Source organism: Lissotriton vulgaris, chromosome 6, assembly GCF_964263255.1.
Source record: "Lissotriton vulgaris chromosome 6, aLisVul1.2, whole genome shotgun sequence".
Taxonomy (NCBI): domain Eukaryota; kingdom Metazoa; phylum Chordata; class Amphibia; order Caudata; family Salamandridae; genus Lissotriton; species Lissotriton vulgaris.
In genome coordinates this window covers 1494090763-1494116899 of record NC_141694.1, presented here as the reverse complement: position 1 = coordinate 1494116899, position 26137 = coordinate 1494090763, and the positions used below count along the sequence as shown (strand labels likewise).

At 42.0% G+C, this 26137-nt stretch overlaps 1 protein-coding gene across 1 annotated transcript in view; it reads right to left on the bottom strand.

The window, feature by feature from the left end:
- The window catches only part of EML6 (EMAP like 6), a 748837-nt gene that overhangs the window by 344638 nt on the left and 378062 nt on the right, over nt 1-26137 (bottom strand). The window contains exons 13-14 of the mRNA XM_086927650.1: nt 10418-10536; nt 5735-5921 (exon numbers count right to left, since the gene is read on the bottom strand). Coding sequence (XP_086783776.1) covers nt 5735-5921; nt 10418-10536 — 306 coding nt within the window. The remainder of the gene's footprint in view (nt 1-5734; nt 5922-10417; nt 10537-26137) is intronic.

Genomic DNA, 26137 nt, shown 5'->3' with positions numbered 1-26137 from the left:
TTCAGCAGCTACAGAGGGGGCTGTGGTTATTTATGCTTCTATTCTGTCTGCAAGTCAGCAGACAAAAGCTCGTAATTAACGCAATAAAGGTATACGGCCTCATTAGAAGAGCAAACATGAGAAAGGAAGAACAAAAGATGGGTAAATAGAAAAAGGAAAGAAAGAAGAAATAGTTAATGGAATTAAGGGTGAATGGAAGGAAGAATGGATGAGTGGGTGGGTGGATGAATGAGTGGATAGATGGATGAGTGGGTGGATGAATGAATGGATAAGTGGATGGACAGGTGAAAGGATGGCATGGTAAATGTATGGATGGATGAGTGAGTGAATGAATAGGTGGATTAAGAGGTCAAAGGATGACAGAGTTAAGGGATGGATGGATAGATGGGAGGGTAAAATGATGGCTAAATGGATAACAGATTGGATGGATGATGATGGATGGATGGCTGAGTAGGTAGATGGATGGCAGAGGGTGAATGGATGGATAGATGGTAGAGTGGATGGATAGATAGCAGAGTGGGTGGATGGATGGCAGAGCGGATGGGTGGCAGAATGATGAGAAGGATGCATGACAGAGTGGGTGAATGGATGGCAAAGTGGATGGATGGATTGATGGATGAATGGAAGAGTGGATGGATGGCTTGATGGATGGATGGAATGGGGAAGATGGAATGACGGATGGATGAAAGAATGAACGAATGTCAGAATGTAAAGGTGAACTAGTTGAAATCAACGGATAGGTAGAAGAGTGAAAGGATGAATGGAAAGATTCTTGGACGGAAGAGACAAGAGAGCTTTTATAGGGCGGGTTGGGCTTACTTGTTTCACTAGCTTGATGCTATCAGAGCTTTAGTTCAAAGTGGGGAGTATGTGAATTTTCTGGCTACGCCCTTGAAAAAAAGAACTTGATGGCAGAACACAGAGATGACTCCATACGTCAACACAGAGACTCACTACACCACCTAAAGGCTCGGGAGGAATGTTTCAAATCGTTTAGATCCAGGCTGGCACCTGGGGATATTCCAAAGGTGACAAATCTGGGGTTGGAAATATCCATCAGAGATTAAATACATACATAAACATTTGTATAGGATACTTCCAACTGCTCACAGGTTCAGACGTTTTACAGAGCAATCGACAAACTGGGGGCAGATTTTTGCACCACAATACTGTTTCTGTCATGTTTGTGAGCACATATGTGAATACATTTCCTTAAATGGATTATTTTTTGGGGGGTTCACAAGTAAGCTCGACCACATTAAACATATTGCACAATATTACCATCAACACCCAAAATGTATTCTTATATCATATCCAGATATGCAGTTAGCATTACTACTTAAGCTATTACCTTAAATGTAAGCAATAGTTTAAAGCCTGAAGACCCTGGTTAACAAGTATGCTCTGCAAAGTCTGTATAGTAATAGTAAAACAATTTTAGAGATCAGCATAGTACTGTTAGATTACTAAAATAAAGCGTAAAGGTTTAATATGTCTCCCGAATAAAGTCTCATGTTATGTTTGATGAATTGATGTTTACAAGACATTGACTTACAGCCAATAAAGTCACAAGTGTCTTGCTACTGATTATGAACAAGAGATTGCATTCTAACTGCAGTGTTTATTTTACTATTCCATGCTGAGTGGCTTTATTCTTACTGGCAAAATCTTTATACAAAGGTATTCCATAAGTTTCACTACTTGAAGTTTATAGAATGTTTGCTTTCAATTAAGAAAACCTGGTCCCAACAGAGTGGCAACTTGATCATTGTAGATGGCTTAATGGGTAGAGCTGGTGACAGCTCAGAGATGAAGAAAGCCTTTGTAGAATCTTCACACCATTACAGTCTAAGCATATCTTGTGTAGTGCACTTGTTGATCGATTATATTTAACACTGCCTGCATAGTGACATTTAAAATTCTAAAAGAGAAGGAGCGCCTAACGATTCTAAAAAAATAAACATACCCTATGGGTCAATAGAGCCAAAACGTACTTGTTCCCCACATGTCTTTCATTCAGTAGACGACCTGAGGGAAGGAAACCTGGACAGAGCCCTATGGGCACTAAGATCCTGTGTCAGTTTTTGGGGTACCCTTAATTTGCCCATAATAGCTACGTTCTCCCTGTTTAAAATGGTTATGTTACCCCAACTTCTTTATTTCTTTGTCAATCTCCCAGTTATGATGCTCCCAAAGTGGTTCAGTTCGCTGAATTCTTTACTGCGAGACTTGGTGTGGGGGTATGGGTGTAGATGAGTGTCCTTGCAGACACTTCAACGTCCTATGACTTGGGGTACCGAATTTTAAACTTTATATGTTAGAAGCCCAATTGCCATGGCTGGCACAGTGGTTGGAGGAGGTGAATGTGGAAGGGGTTTGCCTGTCGGAGCCTGGGGTTAGCCCAGACTTACTCCTGGCTAAATTACTGGATTCATCTTTCACACTTCTGTAACGTTCTCGATTACTATCCACAGCCTTACAGACATGGAAAAGATTTCTGTCCAAATTGCGGAAGCCCATAAGAAACACACCACTGTTGCCACTGGTGGGCCTTCTGCATGGGATGCCTAGAACAACTTTCTTTCCCGAGCAGTTGGCGTCATGGACAGCAGTGGGGTTGGAGAATGTTGGGGACAGTTTTTTCTGTTGGCGTATTGGTCTCTTTCTAGGATGTTGCGGAAGATAGTGCCCCCCCCCCCCCCCCACCCCAGGACAGTTCCTGCAATATGAGGCGTTGACACGAGCCTTCGGAGAGCTGTGGGGAAGGGGAAGGGAGGAACCTGAGACGCATCCAATAGTACTTCCAATACTCAAGCTTGGCTCTGCGGGTCACCAGGTGAAATGGTTCTACACTGGCCTGTTCGCTGCAACGCTTAAGCCTCTGACTAGGCTGCGGGAAAAGTGGGAGAGGGCTGTAGAAGGGGTAATATCAAAGGTAGACTCGAGGGAAATGCTGTAATATCCCAAGATGATATCCTACAATACCCGGTTGAAATACCCACAATTTAATTTTCTGCACATGACTTACATGACACCCCACCGCCTCCATGTCACATATGTAGGAGAGATGAGTAAGTGCCCAAGGTGCGCACACCTGGATGCAGACTTTCTGCATATGACATGGGAATTCAAGTGGATGCAAGAGTTTTGGGAGGAGATTCTAGCAAAAATGAAGGATGCTTTGGGGAGGGAACTGGCTCGCACAGTGAGGGTATGCCTGCTGGGTCTTTTCCCATGACCGCACAAATACAAGGTAGGGAATAGATTGATGGATCTGGCTCTGGGTCTGGCCAGGCGGAGAACTGCACTGGAGTGGAAGTCAGCTACGGGGCCTCAGGTAGTAGGGTGGAATCGGAATGTGATAACTGGCCTGGAGCAGAGGGCAGACTGCTGCAAAAAAAGGAAGCCAGAGGTATACGGCAGCGCCCAATTACAGAACTCTAGAAAGAGGCACTATAAATGTGGGAGACGCCCTCACATTCAAGCGGAGAAGAGGAAGAAAATGAAGAGGGGTAGGAGCAACAAGGCGCACGTAGAGCTGTGATCCCCAAGTCTCAGAAATGAGATATGGAGGGCGAACATCTTTTCCACCCCTTTTTCTTTTTCTCTTTTTCCTTGAAATGAACAATTAAACTTAAATTAGCCGAGAGAGATTGGGACATCATACTACACCATGGACCAGGTGGACCCAGTAGCTCAACTAGATATGCACAATAAGACACAGCGATCAAGTACACCGAAACAGACACACATTGACGTACAGTATGCCCTTCTGAAGAAGTTTTAGTTATGGTTTGCAAATATTGTTTTTTTTTCTCTGCTATATATAGGTATGCAAAATATGATAAGTCTTAGGGGCATGGGCGGACTCCTACTTATCAACTGACTTCATGCAGTTGACGGATGGGACTACGCACCATCTCCCAGTTTGTTATCCTCACCGTTCCAGTGTACGGATAATTTGGCCATTGTGCCCAACTGACTCAGGCTGAGACTTCCGGCCTTACAAACAGGACTGTCTTGCTAACCAACCCCCACCCCCAACACCCCTACACTCCTGTCTTGAGGAAGACCCGCAGTAACCACCCACTGGGGCACCTTAGGGTCGAAACATCGACGCTTATCCTAGGTCCAGTACCACCAGGATTCCATACTAGGAAGAATAGGAATCTTTGGATACAGCATCTGGCCTTCTGAAACACCTGTATATATGTGTATATATGGAAATGTTTTCACTGTATATATTTTTCACCACCTAAACACCATGCGCAAATGACACTCAATTGCACTTTGACATTGATTCTGACAGTCTACATATGCAATGTATGTATCATTGAATGAAGTAATTCTGATATAAATACATAATACCATCCAATTCTTTGATCTCACGTCCTATTCATTAAGTGCTAGGTGTTTGATCTGTGTTTGTTAGAGAGCTTGCTAGTCTGATTGCATTAAAAGCATCCCCAATTTGCTTTTGTCCTAACCGACAGAACCATTCTTTGTTTAACAGAGGTATACGGCAGCGCCCAATTGCAGAACTCTAGAAAGAGGCGCTATCAATGTGGGAGACGCCCTCACAATCTAGCAGAGAAGAGGAAGAAAATGAAGACGGGTCGGAGCAACAAGGCAAACATAGAGCTGTGATCCCCAAGTCTCAGAAATGAGATACGGAGGGCGAACATCTTTTCCTCCCTTTTTATTTGTCTCTTTTTCCTTGGAATGAACAATTAAACTTAAATTAGCCGAGAGAGATTGGGACATTATACTACATCATGGTTTGCAAATCTTGTTCTTTTTTTCTCTGCTATATATATGTATGCAAAATATGATAAGGCTTAGGGGCATGGACGGACTCCTTCTAATCAACTGGCTAAAAAGTCTAAGGCGCCCATAGTGGAATGAGAAGAAATGCAACTAGGAATAGACTGCATGCATAAGTAATATGATAAGATGATTGTTTACATTAGCAAAGAAGATGGACAAATGCCATGTGAATTTCTAATGATATATGATGCCGCAGTTCCATACAATGAATATACTTATATCTGTTATATTGAATACACGATTGAGATGTGTTCACCTGTTTATGACAAAAATGCAAATAAAAATATATACAAAACAAATACCCTGCTAAGTTTTTCTTGAAAACCTTTGAAGGTGCTACCAGCAAAACTAGGGCAAATTTAAAAATAATCACTTTAGAATACTCCAGGTTACCCAGAACACCTTGTGGCATATCCTTTTGAAAATAATTCAGAATCTATGGATAAATACGGTAGAGACGATACTATCCTTTAAGGCCTAGACCTTTTAGTATGTCAGTACTTCTATGGGAAACCCTTTCAAACATTACAATCTGCAAGGCAACAAGATAGAAATACCACCCTATGCACAGCTTCTAATGAGAAAGTACCTGAAATTTCTGAGATTGACCTAACGATTCTAAAAGTTTTATAAAGAACAGTGAGATAACTAAATAATGTGTGTATCTTTAGCACTGATGTTCACTTTACAAGGGAATATGGGTACTTCATTATAAAGTGAAGAAGTGGGCTTCTAGATCAATTGTTCTATAAATTCCAAGATTAATCTTATGTAATGCAACTATAATCAATCATGCATCAGTTATACATTTCAAAGTGAACAAAATGTTCAAATTCTCTCTTTTGCTTTTTTATGCTTCACAGAGGTTATGGTTAGGAGTTGCAGTAAATATAAAATAGATCCACACCTGACCAGTTGCTACGTAGTCCTTTACAGGATGAATGGCAAGGCAGAGAATGTCGTCATCATGTCCAAGATACAGTCTTTGAGAGTGCTGCTGCCGGCTGTAGACCACACCCACTGCTGCTATGTGGTACACCACCTCACCAGTCTGAGTGTAGAACAAATTATTCCGGCAGTCATATCCTCTGTAACTGTGGAAACACAATAGCAATCCACATAAGGGCAAAGGCTCCCAATCGTCTACATGAAAAGATACAATACATGCCTTTAAAGTATAGATGTAGGATATACATTTTCTCAACAAAAATGTTTGCATTTTAATGTTAGCACATAACAAGTCATTATTTTTTCTTTCCTGCCCGTGATCCTTGCCTTAGCACTGGCATGTGCAGGGCAAGGACAGAGCAGGTCAAGGGTTTCGATCTGTGGACGTGGCGGCATAGCCTGAACAAGAGTTAAGTATGCATGTGCTGTGCTGGGGAAAGGTATGTATGGGACTAGCCAGGCGCGAGCTGAACCAGGCAAATTAGTGTATACTTTAGTATAATTATAACTGTAGAATGCTGGTGAGAAGGATGAAGAGCAGGTTTCGGAAGGGGGAGATTAAGGGATATTGAGAGATTTGAGAGGCTGGGTTCAGAGGAGGTGTTAGGTGACCATAATGGGTCACTGCTAATCCTGGTCCTAGAGGCCGCGTTCCAAAAGAGTGCTCTGGCCCTACCAAGGCCCATCCACATGTGAAGGGACATCCATTTGTGTTATTTGTATTGTTTCAGGTGCGCCTTCCCTCTGTTCTTTCTGCATCATCATCTCACTTGCATGAATACTAACTTAGGATGTGAAGGCCCAAAATTACTAACGCTTTAAAAAAATCTCTTAATTAAGGTTTAACAAAATAGGCACAGTTGCAACCGTCTCGACAGGATATATAGGCATCAGACAGTCTAATCATACAGTATCGCAAGTGTACACAAATCCATATCTCTTGCTGCTCTCTTGAGCATAAGCTGTGCTGTCCCCACTCCCCTCTGTTGCCTCACCATTCGAGTGATCACCAGGGTGTTTGTCAATTCTGTGGATCATAAACCCACTTCTCAAGGTCCTCCTCCTCTTTTTCATCTCTCTGCAATGGCCGCATGGATTGTGTGTCCACTTTTGCTCATTCCACTAAATCTTTCCTCCGCACCTGCACCTGAGGGGCTTGTGGGGCAACCCAATGTATCGCTATTCTGCACTTGACCTCTACCAGGCTAAGCATTACCATACGTTTTCCCATATTTAGCTTTTTCCAGTCCTAAAAGATGCCCAGAAGTCACATCTGTCCTGTCCTCTTCCCCCCTTATCGCCTTAATGGGTACTAGTTCCTTAGTAACAGTCTCCAAGAAACTAACATCATGTGGCCATAACCAGGTTAAATAAAGAAAATCCGCTGCACGGAGCCACCACCTCGCACACGTCACCACCCTAACAGGGTCAATCCGGATCAGTTTGCTGGGGGTTAGAGAGGTTTGATGTATGTAGTTAAAGTGAGTCACTTTAAATTTAGTTTCAGGTTATACAGTTTTCACTGTCTCACAGGCTTTTTCCAGTCTTGCTCTGACAGCGCATCCGGGCAAGCCGCTTCCCATAAATCCATAGCCCCAACCTCTCCGGTCGTATCTCACTTGTCCTCTAGCAGGGCCCTATGTATGTGCGTGATCAGGGTCCGACATCCCACCAGGTCGGTGATATGGAGCACCACAGGGTGTGTCTGCGATTTGTCCAGAAAATGAGGGCCAGATCTGGCGAGCCACAAGGGCCAACCTGGCATATTGCAGAAATCGTCCTGGCCCCACACCAAACTGCTGCTGCGCCTGTTCAAGGGTGATACCTTTTTTGTCGTAACAGAGGTCTCCTACAGCGTCACAGCCTCTCTACCGCCACCGGGCGTGTGACAACGCGCTTTGCAAGGCAGAAAAGGGCAGCAAATACTACAGTGGTAGGGAGTCAGCAAATGGTGCTCTTTGTAGGTTTTTACAGACAACTTGATGCCATGTTGTCGCCAGCTGACATGTCCAGATTATAAGGCAGTCCGGACAGCGAGTATGGTATCATTAACTCGCACAATTCCATAGGATTAAACCTGGGGCCAGCGGATCTCAAGGGCTGTACGTCCGGTCAGCCATCTTGCTTGGTCACGCCCTCCCAAATTTACTAAAACTTTGTGCAGAATTTTGCATCAGAAAAGTGATGCAAGGGTAGTATAAACTGTTGGGGTGGGATTTACTGTCCAACACAAATAATGATTTGCGTTACAAAGTTGCCTAAAGAAACACAGGGCAGAGCTTTACATGCGTCCACTGATGGGTTTTCATACAAGTCCATACAAGTCCCTATCCACTAACATCTGTATGTAAATTACGCCTCCTAGAGTAACACTGGGTCAGGTTTTAAAAGTCTCCACATTTTTCCAACTTTGCATGTGTGCTGCATTATACATACACATACAAAGTGTGACAAGTATTAAAGCACAATTATTGCACTTGAAGACTCTCCTTTCAGGTAGTAACAACTTGGACTGGGGATGGCAGGAGGATGGTAGGGAAGTCGACAGATACTGCATTGGAGTCAGGTGTGTAGTGGACAATTTGGGGACAGGCCAGTACTATGTGAGGTGGAAACATGTATGGGGCAAACAGGTAGTAACAACTGAAACAGGTGTGTGGGTGCAGATGGCAATGGGTAGTGCCTGAGGTTGGGGCAGAATTTGGTGGTCAGCTGGGTAGTGATGGGTGGGGTAGAGATGGTTGTGGTGAAAGTTGGGAAAGAGGGACAATGACATAGGTGGCAGGTGTGTGGAGAATGCGGTGGGTGCATAGATGAAGGCCAGGTAGATATTGAATGCTGTGGCTGCGGTGCTGAGGTGAGGCGTACACAGCAATTGGGTAGTTAATAAGGTAGAGGCAAAGGTGTGGGGTTGGCACATACTTACTGGAGTGTTTCCCATCTGTGCGGGCTAGTCGGGACCCAAATGTCTCTGCACCAACTGCATCTCTCCAGAGGGAGTGCTCAGATTCGTTCTCAAAGAGTATCAGGGTCGGACTGGCCTGTAGGGCAATCAGGAGGTGTCTGACATGCTGGTGTGAAAGGTCAGTGTGTGGGCTGTTTTTCTGGATGTTTGTGGGCATGTTTTATGGTAAGGTTTCCTTGATATTAAAGCAAACATTGCCTGCAGCAGGCTCAAATCCATGCAGTCTTCCATACCTTGCAAAACACTTATACAGAGAGTCTTTACAAGTTCAAAACTGCCCCAATTTGTGAACATTGGCCATTTTTATAGCTATCTAATTGACTAATGGGGGCCACGTTTATTTTGGCGCACAAAACTATTTTCTGTCCCTGTCCAACCCTCAGGAGGATGTCTATGAGGTATACAAAAATGTAACGGGTGGAATGCTTGTTTTAATCTCAGCCACTGGTTTTAGTACTTAGGGCTGCATCCCAGCCCATTGTTTTACTGCCCACCATGCAACCTCAAATTGCACCCAGCTATTTACAAATCAGTCTTGTTCCAGCCCAAGTAGGAACAGTCCAGCTAAACAGCCACGTCAGGTGCGCTCTGAATCGAAACACATGAAACACACACACAGGTTTCAGTTTGAAGCCGGTCTGGGGTTGCTTATCTTCCCATTCAGAGGTGACCTGGGTAGGTGGTTTGGGCTGGATTGTTCCCATTGGAAGAAAACGAAGACTCATTTGCATATGGCTGGATTTCGTCTGAGGTGGCCTGGTGCGCAGAAGAATAATGGACTGGGACGCCGTCCTCAGAAAATATCAGTGTCTGAGATTAATTCAAGCATTCTACCCATCACTTTCTGTCTTTCTATTGTCCCATACAAAGCATCCCTTGTATAAATGTCCCTACACAGTCATGACTAACTAGCAGCATTTATTAGAATGTAATATTCATACAGACGATGGAAAGTTACGAAGTTCAAACTCCTGCATGTTATCATTGTGCCACAATCACATTGGCAATGAGGAAACTCCTCAATCTAAAATCACTCAAGATACCCGCTCTTCTTGAAATGTTACAGACACATTCATCACGGTGTTCAGCTTCGCACAAGCAAATGCCACAAATTACCGCCATTATTTGCAACTGGCGAGTAAAGTACGTACAGAAGAGCCTAAAAGAGAAGACCTTCATGAGCATGGGGACATATTACCCATACCAAGTAGGTGTAGTGGTAGGTTTGACATTAGAGTAATCTGGAATATTCCGGACTAATTAAGCTTAGTTCTAGCATGTGACACCCAGCCAAACTGCGATTCTTGGTTATGCCCACAGTGAGTCTCCCTTTTACTGCAAGACAACAGTAGAGAGAGGGCCACATGGAAGACCACGTTAAGCCACCACTTCCAATCCTTTACGCAAATGCCCAATTGATCCACACAGTTCAGATTTGTTTATTTGATGAAATACAAAGTCAGGAGGGCTGTGCTGGACAAGGCAATGATGCCACAGGTAAAGCCCACTTTGGTCATACGTGAGATGTTAAAGTGCCGCCTTCTCACTGACAATAAATGATCTTGGAACACATGACCGAGCTGGACTCAGGTATTACACAATAGTTATATGTGGGCCTTCCTCACATTTACAATATATACTGAAAACAACAATAAAGGACAGTCGCTAAATACTTACCCGTGCACAAACTTCAGTTTCAAACTCTCTTCAGGCGCTTTCTCTCTTTTAAGTGAGGGCACTGGGTGATTTTGTTCTTTGCTTTGCTGTTTCAGCTGAGGTAGATCTTCTTTGTAAACCTGAAGGAAAATGCAACCAGAGGTGGAAACACGCAATTACTTGAAAGCATTTCCTCTGTTCAATAACTTTATTCTTTGTAAAAGAAGTAAAGCCATAAAACTCAATAGATACATTGATCATTCTAAAATCATTGGATTCCTTAATCTAACAGCCCTGTTTAAAAAGCAAACAACATGAAGACAAGTAGAAGCATGATTTAGCATCTGTAAACACAGTAACACTGGTCTGGCTGCTATTAAATGCCTACTCACCAAGCAAGGTTCTAAAAAACGCTTATGCAAACGTTTGTAACTAGGACAGATCAAAAGAAAGTTCAAGGTATCCTGATTAGAAGTAGAATCACACAAACCAGAAGCACAGTCCGCTTTGCTTGACCATCCCTTTGGTACATGCAACAGAAATGAAATATAATCAACCTGAAGCAGGTCAAGAGGTAGCCAAGAGTTGGACATCTCGTGCATGAAATATGGTTTAATTAAAAATGTAGTTTATAATAAAACGTGATCTAACAGATGGGTTCAACCAGCATGTGATACCCTCCCAACACGTTTCTGAAGCATAAAGGCATTGTTTACCCAGGCTTCATCTGCTTTGACAATGCCCTCTGGTTTGTGCAACAACTCAGGACAACCCACCATTTGAAGGCATGCCTAGACATACTTAAGCCGTGGTAACCAAAGGGCATTATCCTGTGAAATTGTTGCTCAGGTTTTAACCAGACGGGCAACCAGTGAATCAGTGGCGATTTCTGGAAAATATCGGACACAAAACCTTGCCCGAATTTTTCATTAATAACATACATGGCTGAACAATTAGGAAGCAAGAGTAACTGTTTAAGAAAATTATTCTCTGCAGTTTGTATGGCAGTAATGTTAACATACCCTCAAACATCAATTCCATAGTGCTTAATTTTTAAAAACATAAGTGCCGGGGCCATCATCAGGTCACTGCAGCTTGGCATCTTGCACAATCTATTGCCCCTGCCAGTGACAATTGGAAGTGACATTTCAGACTATTCCAGGTCCCCAAAGCTATAAGAATGGCTTTGGCATCAGGTAGTAGTCATTTTTAAAGTTTATTGAATTAATAAACAGCTGTTGTTTTCCTTATCTTTAAAGTAGACATACAGAACCACCATGTGGCAGACTGTCATGGGTGCCGGTGACGACAATTAAGTGCCGGTGCTGAGCACAAGAAACCACCAGCTCAAATTAAGCACTGCTTTTTGCCTTTAGTAAAGCTGACAATTACCCAAATGAGATGGTTCCGTTTTGTACTGAGTTGCTAAATACTCAAAAACATTCAAAAGAAATAAGGACTTAGATAGAGATAGAGGGATTGGACAAAGAGATACAAACAAAGAAGTAAAAGAAGGGTATATTGGGAAAGAAAGGATCACAGGGAGGGGGACACAGAGATAAGATGAGGGACATGGAGAAAGACTCAGTGACAGAGACAGAGGGGGATAAGGGGCGACAAACACAGAGATAAGGGATCCTTCCAAACAGTAAAGGCAGCCAGACACTGATGTGGAGCACAAACAGACGCCACGAAAGGAGCCTGCTTTCACAAATGGAGAGGCAAAGGCAGGGTTACTAGGAAATGCACAAGGGTACAGGCAAAACAGGGGTGGATGCAGAGGCACACATACACACATGAATGTTGTATGGTAAACAACATAAAATGGAGAGTGCAGGTTTTTCAACCTGTTTCCTCTGCATATTAAGTACCTACTGAAAAGCCAATCTGAGGATTTTGGGACTTGCTGTTTTCAGAGTACCAAACAGGAACATACTGTCCTGCTCCCCTGCCTTGGTGTGTGACAAGCTTAGACAAGTCACTTCAACACACTCACCAGGCACCAAAGGAAGTTCAGCTCCCAGTGGTCATATTGATTTAGCATGTGTCTCATCACAGCAGCTCACAACCCTTTCCTCCACATATAATACTGTTACTAATCAAGGCTCAATTCATTGGACCTGCTGTCTTGCTGGGAGACAAAGGCCAACGAAGGAGGAGCATTGGGTCAGTGGCCCTCTTGCTCTGATATGAAAGCAAATGCCTAGCTTCCCAAACTTCTGTACTGGCAGCAGGATTCAAAATCCCTGCATTGAGTGTGGATTGGCCCTGCCACACTCTCCCTCGTGGTGGGAGGCAAGGATGCTGGCTTTTTCCTTCGTCTGCCAACCCAATTGTTCTTTCTCCACACCATTAGCTGCAAGGCTGCTGAGAACTTGTTAGAGGAACAAGAGGAGGGAGTCCCACCCTTGCCCCAACGTTAGCCTTTAAGCAGCCTTCTCTTTGCTACCAATGGTCTTTGTATGGAGCAAGGAGGTTGGACTTCAGATCTTGGCTCTTAGAAATCCCTGTTTATGTTTTTTTGTTACCTAGCGCTTCTTCTGCACTCTCCAAGCTTGAGGTCTCAAAGGTAGGACTTGGGTTAGCATAGGAGAAACAAAGATGTAGCACCTGCTACAACTGTGAAACTCTAAATACTGGGTATTAATAGTGTCACAACCTATTTCATGCACTATATAACTCTATAAGCTTAGAACCCAACAGTGGGAGTGGGTGCTTCCACAGGTTTAATGGTAGTATAATGTACTCACAGCCTTTATCCAAATTAGTTCAGCCCAAAATAATTTTCTAGTCGTCAGGCTGAAATATTGCAGCAGACACTCTTCTGGGACCTAATTGTGATCAAAGTGCACAGGTGCAGAATACAGCAGTGTTCCTGTTTTCAATGTAAATGAGCATACAGCTCCAAATAATGGAGGTCAAAATAAGGCAGCAAGATCAATGTACCAAGCCATGCTCATGCATTGGAATTTAAAAGTAATGGTAGAAATATAACTAATTTGTTTGCTGTGATCTCTGTGTGTAGTAGAAGCAAGGTTGGATGTCCCTACTCAGCACCACAAGATAACTGACAGGCAAGTTTGCCCTAATAACATTATGTGGATGTAATGGTTTCCAAGGTCTGTGGCCTTCATACTTAGTGAAGCTTTTAGATATTTTCAAGAATTATTAATTTAATAAGTGTTGATGGTCCATGATTGAAATATCATTTCAAGAATGATTGTAGATGAAGAGACAAAGGAGAACTCCCCAATGGAGAGAAGATTATCAGATGGACAACTCACCACCACAGCCATATCACTTACTTACAGCACATTAATGGCCAATATGCAGAAAGAATTAGTGAAGTTGAAAGAACAATTGAAAATTTTAATTGGAATATTGGAGGATGATGAGTGGGAGGACGCAGCGAGGCTCTCGAAATACGCGGCCCTATATGCCAGCTACTGATTCATACAACTTAAAACACTACACAAAGAGTATTAGAGCAGAACACTGCTATATAAAATGGGTAGAGCCGCAACATTCGGGTGCCAATGCAACTGTGGATGAAAGGACACTTTCATTTACATCTTGTGGGAGTGCCCCAAAATCCTGAGAGATTGGCAGTGGATTACCAAAAGGTTGGAGGATGCCATTGACTCCACCACTGACCACACAGCACCAGTGGAGCTGTAGGGGATATGGAAAGATACAGACATAAATAGCTTTAAGAAACTGTTGATAAACTTGGGGTATGTCGTGGCCAAAAGGGACATCGCTTGTTGGTGGGGAAGTGAAACACCCCTCCTCCCCCCGCAGTAAAGGACTGGGAGAGGGGTAGGGACCTATGCATGGCCATGGAATAGGTGATTTACAGTGAACATGGGTGTCCCCAGAAATGTGAAAAGATATAGAGTGGATGGACAATAGACAGGGAAGGAGATATTTCACCTCTAGGCTCTGAGGTAAATACTATAACCCCTCAAGTCCCCCAGCCTCCTCCCTCCCTGCCTCCTCTCCTGTTTCCAACCCCTCAAGTCCCCCAGCCTCCTCCCTCCCTGCCTCCTCTCCTGTTTCCAACCCCTCAAGTCCCCCAGCCTCCTCCCTCCCTGCCTCCTCTCCTGTTTCCATCCCCGATCTGCATCCACGAAGGTCAAGTGTACTCTGCAGTCATTATTGTTTACATCTGGGATAATGCACTGAACAGATGAATGATGGGTCATGCACAAGAGCATTCATAACCATGTTCCACTTGGGGATCTCCAATCCAGAGAATGTTACTGGGGCTGTTATTGTGCTGTACTTAAACAAGAAAAAACTAACAAAATGCATTAGAAATAAAGAATGAGTCTGTGCGTTTTAAATGGGCAAGTCGGTTCAATACACTGAATGTATTTATTTGCAGTGATACACAGAACACAATGTAACACTGCAGGACCACATCCAGGTTGAATAAAAATTATATTTATTAAGGCCATATCAAAGAACATGAGGAATGCCTAAAAAAACAAAACGAGTGATAGAAGAAATGCTTGTAAAATCTCAGCCTTTGGTGACTGCAAGGGCTAGATTCCAGTCCATCATTGTGAGCCTATCTTGATACTACAGGCAGATATCAGTATTATGCAAATCAGTCTTGGTCCTGCCACAATAGAACAATCCAGCGGGAACAGCCAGGCCCTTCAGATGGGAACACAGGCAACCCACAACCAGCTTTGACCTACTCAGGCCTCGTCAGTAAGATATAGGGGGAGTGCTGTGCCACAGCAAGCGAGGGATCCACATCTCGGCATACCCGATGCATTAAGGGCATCAAAACAAAGCAGAATTACAAATAAAGCTCTCTGTTTTCCGTTTTTACCGATTTTCACAGATAAATACAGACAGGCACCGTTTATTTTCCTGTCTCTACTTATTTTTAAAAGGGATTTTGAATAAATTTTTTGAGAGCTTCTAAACGCTGTCAGTCATGACTGCCAGGCCAATAGTTGTGCAGATTGACAACTAAGGGGTTAAACAAAGAATTACATTTCAGTAAAGAGGTTTAAACAGCAGTAGATATGAACAACCTTGATAGTAAAATGTTCCTGTTTTCATACAAGTGCATTAATTTACCATCTGTGGATGTTCCTATCATTGGAACCTATCAGGCATTCAAGCATGAATGCACTTTTATCGGTTACATACATGCGGAAAAATACTAGTATCAACTTCACTTATTTACAACCCCCCCCCCCCCCCCCCACCCAAAAAAATATGGATAAATACAGATAACATTAGCAAACAATAACTATGGATAAATACAGACGGAAATGTAAAAAAAAATACAATAAAATCGGAAGAGCTAATTACAAATAATTATACTCATTTTGTTCCACAAGATGCCAGGGAATACCAACCTCAATTACAGAGAGAGGATGAACCAATTAACAGCAATCATCAGAAAATCAAATGGCTAATCTGCTTCACTTATGATACCATTAGTAAGTTATCCGAAGGTCAGGGTGGAATTACCTTACATACACCATTTAAAAAAACAACTTCCTTCACATTCAGTAAAGAGTTAGTATTCAGGAGAAGACACACTTTGAATACCAATGATATCCGTGCAATGGATTTCACCTGCAGGCGGTACTAAATGCAATTTGATCCAGCAGATAACAAGCTGTAAAGATTTACATATTAAAATAAACAAGCTTTAAATTGAACAAGCTCTTCATAAGATTTACATATGAAACAAAGATACACTCACACAGTAATCAGCTGCTTTTGACTAATAGACCAATACAATACACGTACATTTAAAAAAGTCACCACCAGCTACCAAAAATTCCAAGGAACAAACTAAAAAGAATGAAGCCTGCATACAGGGATTTCAACATATTTAAAAACGTGTTCAGGTGAGCAATCTGAAAATCAAAGGCACCATGTTCACTAGGCACCCAGTATTATGAGAACTCGGCCACAAGCAACATCAGAGCCCTCTACAGATACATTCGTTTCACAGGACCACTGTCTCAACCATGAATAGAAAAGTAGTCTGGGACTAATTTATAAGGAACTAGCAGCCCGTCCCGACGTTGTCCGGGTGTGAATTGCTGCCGGCCAGTAGTATATTGTTTTGTAGGGTTTCGTTTTGATAGCATTTCTTATCTGTGACAGGCCTGTGAAACACTCTGATTCACAGTGCACTGCTAATGCCCTTAAGAGTGAGCGTTCAGTAGTGTGTGAACTCGAGTTTCCCTACTTTATTTTTCCTTGCAATATTATATAGCACGAACTCGACTACATGGCATGAGCACAATTTACATTACAGAAGAACACATTAATTTGTGGTAGGCACGGGGAGACAAAGCGATTTGCCTGGAATCACAGGATGTTGAGCTGATGCCTAGATTCGAACGTAGGTCCCCAGCTCTAAAGTTCGCAATTCTAGAACTTGTGGCGGGAGGTGTGTCTAAAAGTGTATGTCGGTGCTGGCTATCAATGAGAGAGACCTGTGAATTTTTCAAATTGGTGGTATAAAAATATGAGTATGTTGCTGGAGATGTGGGCCGCCGTGCCACCAATGTACTTATCGGGGGAGGGTAAACACCCATTATTCGGCAACTTTCTTTCCACATACCATCACTACGCATACTTTCATTACGAAAGTACCATGACTCCGCAATGCCATTATAACGCATGGCATTACATTTTATATGCTTTTACCACGCATACATTTACAACGAAATTCGTTGTAAATGCATGAATGGTAAAAGCATTTTTTTTAATGTTTGGATAAGGTAAGTATGGGTATAGGGGTATATGTTTTGGGGTACTGAGGTATATGTTTTGGGGTGTTTGGGTATTTTAAGGGTTCAGATATACTTTTGGGTTATGGGGTACAGGGGTAGTTTTAGGGTTTAGGGATAGGTATGGGTTTTGGGGTACAGGGGTATTTTTAGGGTTCAGGGCTATGTTTGGATGTTGGGGTAGAGGGGTATTTTTAGGGTTCAGGGGTAGGTTTGGGTTTTGGGGTACAGGGGTATTTTAAGGGTTTAGGGCTAGGTTTGGGTTTTGGGGTACAGGGGTATTTTTAGGGTTCACGGCTAGGTTTGGGATTTGGGGTACAGGGGTATTTTAGGGTTCAGGGGTAGGTTTGGGTTTTGGGGTACAGGGGTATTTTAAGGGTTCAGGGCTAGGTTTGGGTTTTGGGGTACAGGGGTATTTTAGGGTTCAGGGGTAGGTTTGGGTTTTGGGGTACAGTGGTATTTTTAGGGTTCAGGGCTAGGTTTGGGGTACAGTGGTATGTTTAGGGTTCAGGGGTAGGTTTGGAGGTAAAGGGTTATTTATAGGGTTCAGGGCTAGGTTTGGGTTTTGGGGTACAGGGGTATATTTAGGGTTTAGGGATAGGTTTGGGTTTTGGGGTACAGGGTATATTTATAGGGTTAAGATGGGTTAGGGTTTAAGGGTGTTGGGGTATTTTAAGGAGTAAGGGTGGGTTATGATTATGGGGTGCAGGGGTATTTAAAGGGAGCAGGGTGGGATTAGCACCCAATATGAGACATGGCATGAAGGGCGGAACCTACCACACGCCCCCAGCGTTTCTCACGCCCCCAGCACACGCCCACAGCACAACACAGGCACGCCCACAAGGGACTACTTTGCTGGCACGGTTCTTTTACCTTTTAAATGTATATGGTGGGCGTCTGCATAGCCTATGTCCTTCGGCTGCAACTGCCCTTTCCAACGCTGTATTGGGTGTTGTGATTGGTGCTGTGGTTCCTGAGATTACCCGCCTCAAAGGTTTGGGCTCCCTCTTTATTATGTTAGTATGGATTGGCATAGGGCAGCACCACAAGTCTTCTTTCTTTGCTGCCCTACGCCAATGTGAAAGGGCAGGAATGCACCATATTTATGAAATACTGGTCTTTCCCTCTGCGCTGTTGCACAATTTGCTGCCTAGCGCTAACATAGGCACTCTTGCACCATGGTGCAAGGGTGTCTGAGTTGCATGCAGGATTGTTTTTGGTCAGAAAGGGCACCTTCCTTCACAAGAGGCATTTTCCTCTTTTTGGGTGTGCTGCAAACGTGGAGAAATAAACATATTTCCCCTTGTTACGTCTGCTCTGGGGAGGCGTAAGGTTTTAGGACAGTCAAAATCCAAGGGTGTTGAGTAGTAAAACCCATCACAACGCCCATGGAACACCTCCCTGGCACAGAGTAAGGCAACAGAGCGACTTGTGCTGCTTTGTCTTACTCTATATCTATGAGGCTATGCAAAACCACGCAAAATGACTTTGCTTGGGCACATAGATGTGGTTGAGAGGTTTGCGCTGCCGGAGCGTCAGGAAAAGCAATGCTGCTGTGGTGCAAGCCTCTCATAAATAATCCCCAGTGTGTGCACAGAGCCCAAACATATGGAAACAATGTGCACACGTTGGCCACCATCTTGGAGTGGATTCTGTCGAAGTATGACAAATAATATTCAAGGATGGCTACCAAGGCCTCTACAGGCAAGCACATGCACGGACATTTTTTTTGGGGCAAAGTATAAAGAAAGCTATACAGAGTTCAATACTAGTGTTTTTACTATCGAGATTCATTAACTATGAAGCTCCAAGCGTGGTATTGGGGATCCGAACCAGGACTTAAGTGAGGTTGGCTGGACCTCTGGCTTGACTTTATGTATGGATTCTAGTAATGGACTTCAGTCACTGGACGTTTCGTGGATACACAGACGAGCTCCTGTTACCACATATGGAAACCAAGATCCACTGTATGTTCAATAAAGTGTGTCTCACCAAAGCTTGATTGACACAATGAAGCAGGTAGGAGAAAGAGGACAATTACATTGGCATCCCCTTTTCCATTTAAAGATAGAACCGCAGTGGCATGATTGTTCCGTTTCAATAGTCAGTGAATGAGATTGAAGTTGGAATACATTCATTTCAGTACCATATTTTAATCAGTGTTTCTTTAAGGCCAACTAATGTGTCTAATCAGTCTGCCGTCACTGAGCAGTCTATGTTCTATGGAACATGGGATCCAACTCGAAAGCAACTTCCTCATTAAGTCTCCTAGGAGCAATTTCTTGCTTCAGAGAGAATGAATTGCTGTGCTCTTACTTTAATTAAAAAGATATAGCCAGTCATCAATTTTCTACTGAAAAAGGAGATAATAGCCTCTTTTGAAAGTTGATTTACAGCAAAAGAGCGTTTCCTTGTTCAGAAATTCGAAATTTCATTGCTTTATTTTTTTCTTCTACATGAAATATTTATAAAAGCTGAAAGCACTCAACTGCATGCAACACAAACTGGGTAACATTTTGAAATATGCCAGACTGGCTCTTCCTGTTGCTTTTCTGTCTTCCTGGAGTTATCAAGCATTGGCAAAGTCAATATGTCTCACTATTTTTAAAGAAGCAATGGCATTCACATTTTCCAGCACTTCAAAGGCTGATATCCCTTCGGGGATCTATTCAGGCGCTATAGAAGCATATAAAATAAATAAATAAAAATAAAGGCTCCATTCTCCACTTTTCCCAAACAGGCTGTAGTACCTGGGGGTGTTACTAAAAGTTCATTGAGATAGACAAATATACTCTCTGTAGCGGATTGCACTAGCTTGAGTCATTACTAAAGGTCAAGTAGACACAAACCTCCCCTTTCCCACAATTCCACTATCTCAGAATAATCATAGGTTACAGTCACTCTGTTGGTAGAGGCAGGTTAGAAACGTTATGTATGGTAGGTAGGTTAGGGTTGGTGGATTCGAGTTGATAGATTGGATATGGTATGTATTTATCTATGCATGGATATGCTATTTCTGTAGGTATTGTAGGTAAATTTGATAAGTATGGTAGGTTAGATATGTTACATTTAGCGTGTAGGTAAGATATGCTAGTTTAGGTATTGCGGGTAGGGTACATATTGTAGGTTAGGCATCATATGTATGGTTGAATGCTTACTTATGGTAGGCAACACAGTGTAGCTATGGTAAGTAAAAAAGTATGGCAGTCTAGATAAGGTAGGTTAGGTATAGTATGTAGATAGTTAGATGGGCTTGGAAGGTTATGTATGGCAGGACATAATAATTGTATCTAATATTTATAAGCTAGCTTTATTAACGCATTTTCTAAAATTCTTGCTTTCAAATAATAGAATTGTGAATAAGAAGCACAGCAAATAAAGTTATTAATGAAGGCAAAAAAACAATTAGCTCTTCCAGGCTATTTGTAAAGGAACAACAAATATTCAAATCTGTAATCAATACAGTACTAAATAAATAAGCCACATGATCTTAGGTTTTTCTTGTTGAGTCCATGTGTACGTGAGGGATTGGTTTTCTGATTGTCATTGTTTGAGGGGGACAGTCATTAAAAATACACTCCATATACTTTGTGGAGATTCATCAATAATGGATGGAGTGGAGTGTTGTGTAGAAATAGAAACTTGGGTGATACAGGCACTGTTGATCAAGGCAGCCCGGACGATAATACCCGGGATGAGGGGCAGATCAAATTCTAAAGGCTTTGATGTATATTAGAAACCTTGCGATTGATTCATGGGGGCTATATATGCGTCAAAATCCCACCACCACATGATCTTAACTAAGACGTCCAATAGAGGATTTAACTGAGTCTCTGGGCACTTTAATGATTCTATGGAGATATATTAAAGGACCCTGTACAAGACGTTTGGCTTAGAAATAAGTTACCTGTTACAACTGCAAGCTATGCTGCATCATATTGATGGCCAGAAGGTTACAAAAGAAATGTAGTCCTGAAGGAGGTGGAGAAATTCATTTAGACCACTGAAACGTTTCAACAATTCTTTTACACTGCAATTCATGTGTGTACAACAACAACGATAGTACAGGCTAGGTGGAATTAATTTCAAATACTGATGCTTTTGTATTTTTTCACATATTCTTATTATGTGTTATGTTATGTAATGTGCCTACGTATGGTCACCTATATTTATGATAATAATGTTTAATTAAACGGAATAATTACCATAAGTAGAATTAATTCATTTAGTACTGTATTGATTACAGATTTGCGTAGATGCTCTTTCCTTCATAAATAGCTGAGGTGAGTTAATTGGATATTGCTTGTATGTAACCCTGTCCCCTTGGTTCCTAAGGTTACTATCTCTTTTTTACCCCTGTCATATAAAGTACACTTTTTTTGCTTACAGATAAGTGGTTTAATAAATATGAAGTTATAAATAGTTTGTTTGTTGTTTACAATTCACTGCATTAAATATAAAAAAAATCTAATCATGTAGGAGAAAAAAGGAATAGTTTATTAGTACAATTACATGTAGGAGATTTTCCATAGTGACAATAATAATCATAATGATAATAAATGCTAGTAGCCCTTTTTCAGAACAGACTAAGTTGAACGAGTTAACTAGTAATCTCTTAGAAAAGTGTTATGTGACAGAGTCAGAAGATGAAGTTTGCCCTATAAGTAGTGAACTAAAAAGGCATACACACAAAAACATTACACAGCAGAAGCTTTTGACCGCACACTACATACTTTTGACAAAGGGACAGTATTTTTGCAAATACAACAAGAATTTAACATGACAATCAATCACTTTTGAAGGGAATCAGGGCTCCTCCCATGGAAGGCTTTAAAAGCCATGCAGAGAGATTTATACCAAATTCTTTGCTTATGTGGCAGCCAGTGCAGCTCCCTAAGCGCCAGAGAGGCAGAAGCTCCACAAGGTCGGGTTAAAGCAAGTTTGGCAGCTGCGTTCTGGACCCTAGACAGACGGTGTAGGAGGTATTCTAGAGCATCCAAAAGAAGAGCATTGCAGTAGTCATGCCTAAGAATAAAGCTGCAGACAACCAAGGCTCTAGAGAAAGAAGGGAGCACCGGCAGGATCTTCATAGGGGCTTTCAAAAGCGCAAAACAGGTACCTGCCGTTTTATTCACATGACTTTCCATACTAAGTTTTTGTCATCAAAGGTAACTCCCAGCTTCCAAACCGAGTTAGCAGAGGCCACAGGCCCTCTAAACGATCTGGGCCAGAGATTGAGGGGTAAGACCTCCAAGATAGATTGGGCTGCACAGAAGAGAATTTCAGTTGTATCCCTGTTAAACTTTAAGGAGTTTAGGCTGAGCCACAAAATAATTTCGTTTTAAGCCGTTATGAAAAGAGGAGAATCACTGATTGCACTTCAACACGCTGAGTATTATCAGCATAGTTAATCAGGGTAATTTTATGAGACTTAAGTCTAATCAAAGGGGCCATATAGATGTTGAACAAAATTGGGCTGATGGCAGAACCCTGTGGCATTCCCTGATTATTGCCCCTGACCTTAGAGCGTAATGGGGGAAGAGTAACTGCTTGACTTTTATTTGAACGGTACGAGCAGAACCAATCCAAGGCAGTTCCGCTCACTCCAATAGACTCTAGCCGAAATAGGCATACCGTATCAAATGCGGCTGAGAGGTCTAAAAAAATCAGTACCACTCAGTGCCCCTCATCAACTCACATCCTTAGCTCATCCAAGGCCATAATCAGAGCTGATTCAGTGCCATGACTGGGCCTAAAGCCAAATTGCTCTTCCTCCAAGTGGCTGTTATTTTCCAAGTATTGAACTAGAAGGTTACTGACATAGCTCTCATAGATTTTCACCGGAAAAGACAAAAGGGAGATGGTTCTATAGTTACTCATAACGGCAGGGTTCAAGGATGACTTTTTCGTAATAGGCGTTAACTATAGCATTCTTCCATGCAGACCGCACTATACCCAATTGCAGGGATTGATTTCAAATTAGCCTTAGCAGGGGAAACAACATTTCCACCTGTTCCTTACAGATTGTACCCGGAAGGACATTCAGGGGGAACCTGGTAACGTAGTTATGGCTAAGGAGTGGAAACCTTCCACAGACATAGATTAAAAGGTGTCTAAATTGCCTAGCATGGGTTGTGACACCTCACCAGGCAGCAACACATATGAGCTAATCCTCAGACCTGAGGAGGCCTTTGCCGAAATCGGACGATTTAGGGCCTCTCAGATTGCATTAATCTTGTCTTCAAAATATGATGCCAGGTCATCACAGAGACCTTGGCTTAGACATTTCCCTCATAATATCAAACACCTTATTAGTGTTGTTAGGGGTGCGGGGAATGAGATTTTGATACCTTTTCTGATTACTTAGATACCTATCTCATTCATCCAATTTTGGATCGATTATTGACTGTCATTGAGTAAAAGGCAAACCCACATAAGTTAGATCAACCCCATAAACTGACGCAACTCTGAAGAACCACTTACGACTGATAAAGTTTAAAAAGTTTAATATAAAATTAATGTCAATTGCATATACAATCCTCTCAGGATAAGATTCAACAAGTATACAGGAACTAAAAGGAACATAAATTCTCTAAAGAATCTTAGTCTACAAAAGAATACAATCAAAACCAATTCCAGAATCAACAAATTGAATAACATAGACACAAAGTGGATCTGTTGCGTCATCTAAAAGAAGATAAAATCAAATTAAATCTGTCCCTACTCTATGCTAAGTGACATCCTTATTCTGCAAGTTCTTTACCTAAAAAGGTGTCAGCAGTTTGACTTCCAAAGAAGTTCAAACTTTCTTAATCTCTGATGGAATTCTATTTCGAGAAGCAGTACCCTTTCTGCCTACCCATCCGCTCTCTAAGGGTCCTCGGCCTACTGCTCTCTTGCGCTCTGCTCTTTCTCTCTGACTCCTCAGGCCATCTGCGCTTGCTCTGCTCTCTTCTCTCTGACTCCTCAGGCCATCTGCGCTTGCTCTGCTCTCTTCTCCCCGGGGTGCTGTCCCTAAATACAAAATCACAGTATGGGTGGAACGCCCCTTTGACGCCCACCACGTACACATTTCACGTGATCTCATTCTGGGTTTTTCCATAGCTTCATCTCTTCGTGTCGTCCGTTAAGTTGACCTTGCTTCTTAGGCGCCATCTTCGTCATCTTGCTGGTAACCTCATGACATTCCAGTTGACACTTTCAGAGCAAAGTCTATCACCTCAACAGAACTCTATTCATTCGTGTTGTGATTGTAACCTCGTTTGGTCCTGTGAACAGTCACTTCATAACAAGACCCCAAATTCCAAGCGTCTCTTATCTCATTTAAGCCATAAACTTCGTCCGGCATTGTCACTTTAAATTTAACAAGACCTTTGACTCTTGGCTCGCACGTACAGATCAAAGCTATCCCCCTCTTCCTGAGAGACCACTAAATTACATGCAGTGGACTACACTCTTGCGAACCCTTGGTCCGTTAGGTTAAAATCACATATGACCACACTATTCTAAAATTCCTACAACTCTTCTCTACACAGTATAACTTTTAACACACTTATATATATAATCGAATTAGCAAACTATTGATTATAAGCAAATCCTTGTTACATAAAATACAATGTTATACTCTTGTTCCTACACAGTGCTATATAGTCTACACATTTCTTTGCTTCACATTTCACCGCTTTCTCCGTTTAATAATTACATACGTATATTCAGTTTAGCACGTTTAAGCATTTTCACATTTCTATTTCAGACCACTATATATACGGTCTTTCTAATTCTAATGCACATTCTAAAATACATACGAATACATTTCCTATTACGTAAGTTACATCGGCTAACTTTACGCTACAAGTGCTACTTCACGTTACAACTTCTAACTTTATGCGATATGCTTGTAAATATGGTACGGACATATGTTTCATTCAAATTGCGCTCTCTCAGTTCCCCCCTTTGATGACCTCTAGGGGTCATCACTAATTTCAATTTGAATGACACTTTACACAGAGCTAGTTACAAGGTTCCCTCTTTTTATCGTTTCGAGAGCTCTTACGCTTTTATACTGCTGATCTTGCAGAGCAGCTAATCTCCTTTCTTGCTCTCTCATGGACCTTTGTAACCGGTTTGTCCTATACCACTTGTACAGTCTCACTAAACCCAACAATGTGATTATGCAAATTAATATTATTAAGACAGGTTTCAATATGTACCAAATAACGCTTTTACCAAGATTGGCAAACCAATTTCCAACCTTTCCCATTCCATGACCTACTTTCTCCCAAACATTTACTTTTGTTAAATCTTTGATTTCTTGATGTACCTCAGTAATGTTTTGTATGACTTTCTCAAGTGGTTTTGAATTGTCTGGAATATAAGTACAACATTCCTGGACCTTCAAAGCCTTGCAGACTCCGCCTTCTTTTGCTAGCAGAACATCTAAAGCAAGACGGTTCTGAAGAACCATTGCCCTAATCGACTGCATCTCCCCTTCTACTAGCATTAATGACCTTGCAGTACTAGCAGACAATCTATCCACAACTGTAGCTAGTCTCCTGATCTTAACATCATTAAGTATTAAACCTAAAAGAGGAAACATTGCTCCAAATATGTCTCCAACTACTTCAGCATCTCCTACTTCCCTTTTCGCTCTTCTCGAAGTCTTTCCTTCTATGATCTCTAAATCCTTTGCATGATATATTTTGGGGAAGACAATTGCCAAATAACACGAACCATACCAATTGTCAGGTAGTTTTACATAGGCATTTCTTCCACATACAAAATATACATTAGGAATCGCTTGCATCCCTTTCATAAAATCTTTCGTATAGTACTCTAACCTAAAAGCATGTTCGCAATTAACTTCACCTACAAATACACTCTCATAATATGTCTTGCTTCGAGTTAAACATAACTTTCCTTTCTGCGTTCTATCCAAAGCTATTGGACCATTGCTACCCTTCTTCTT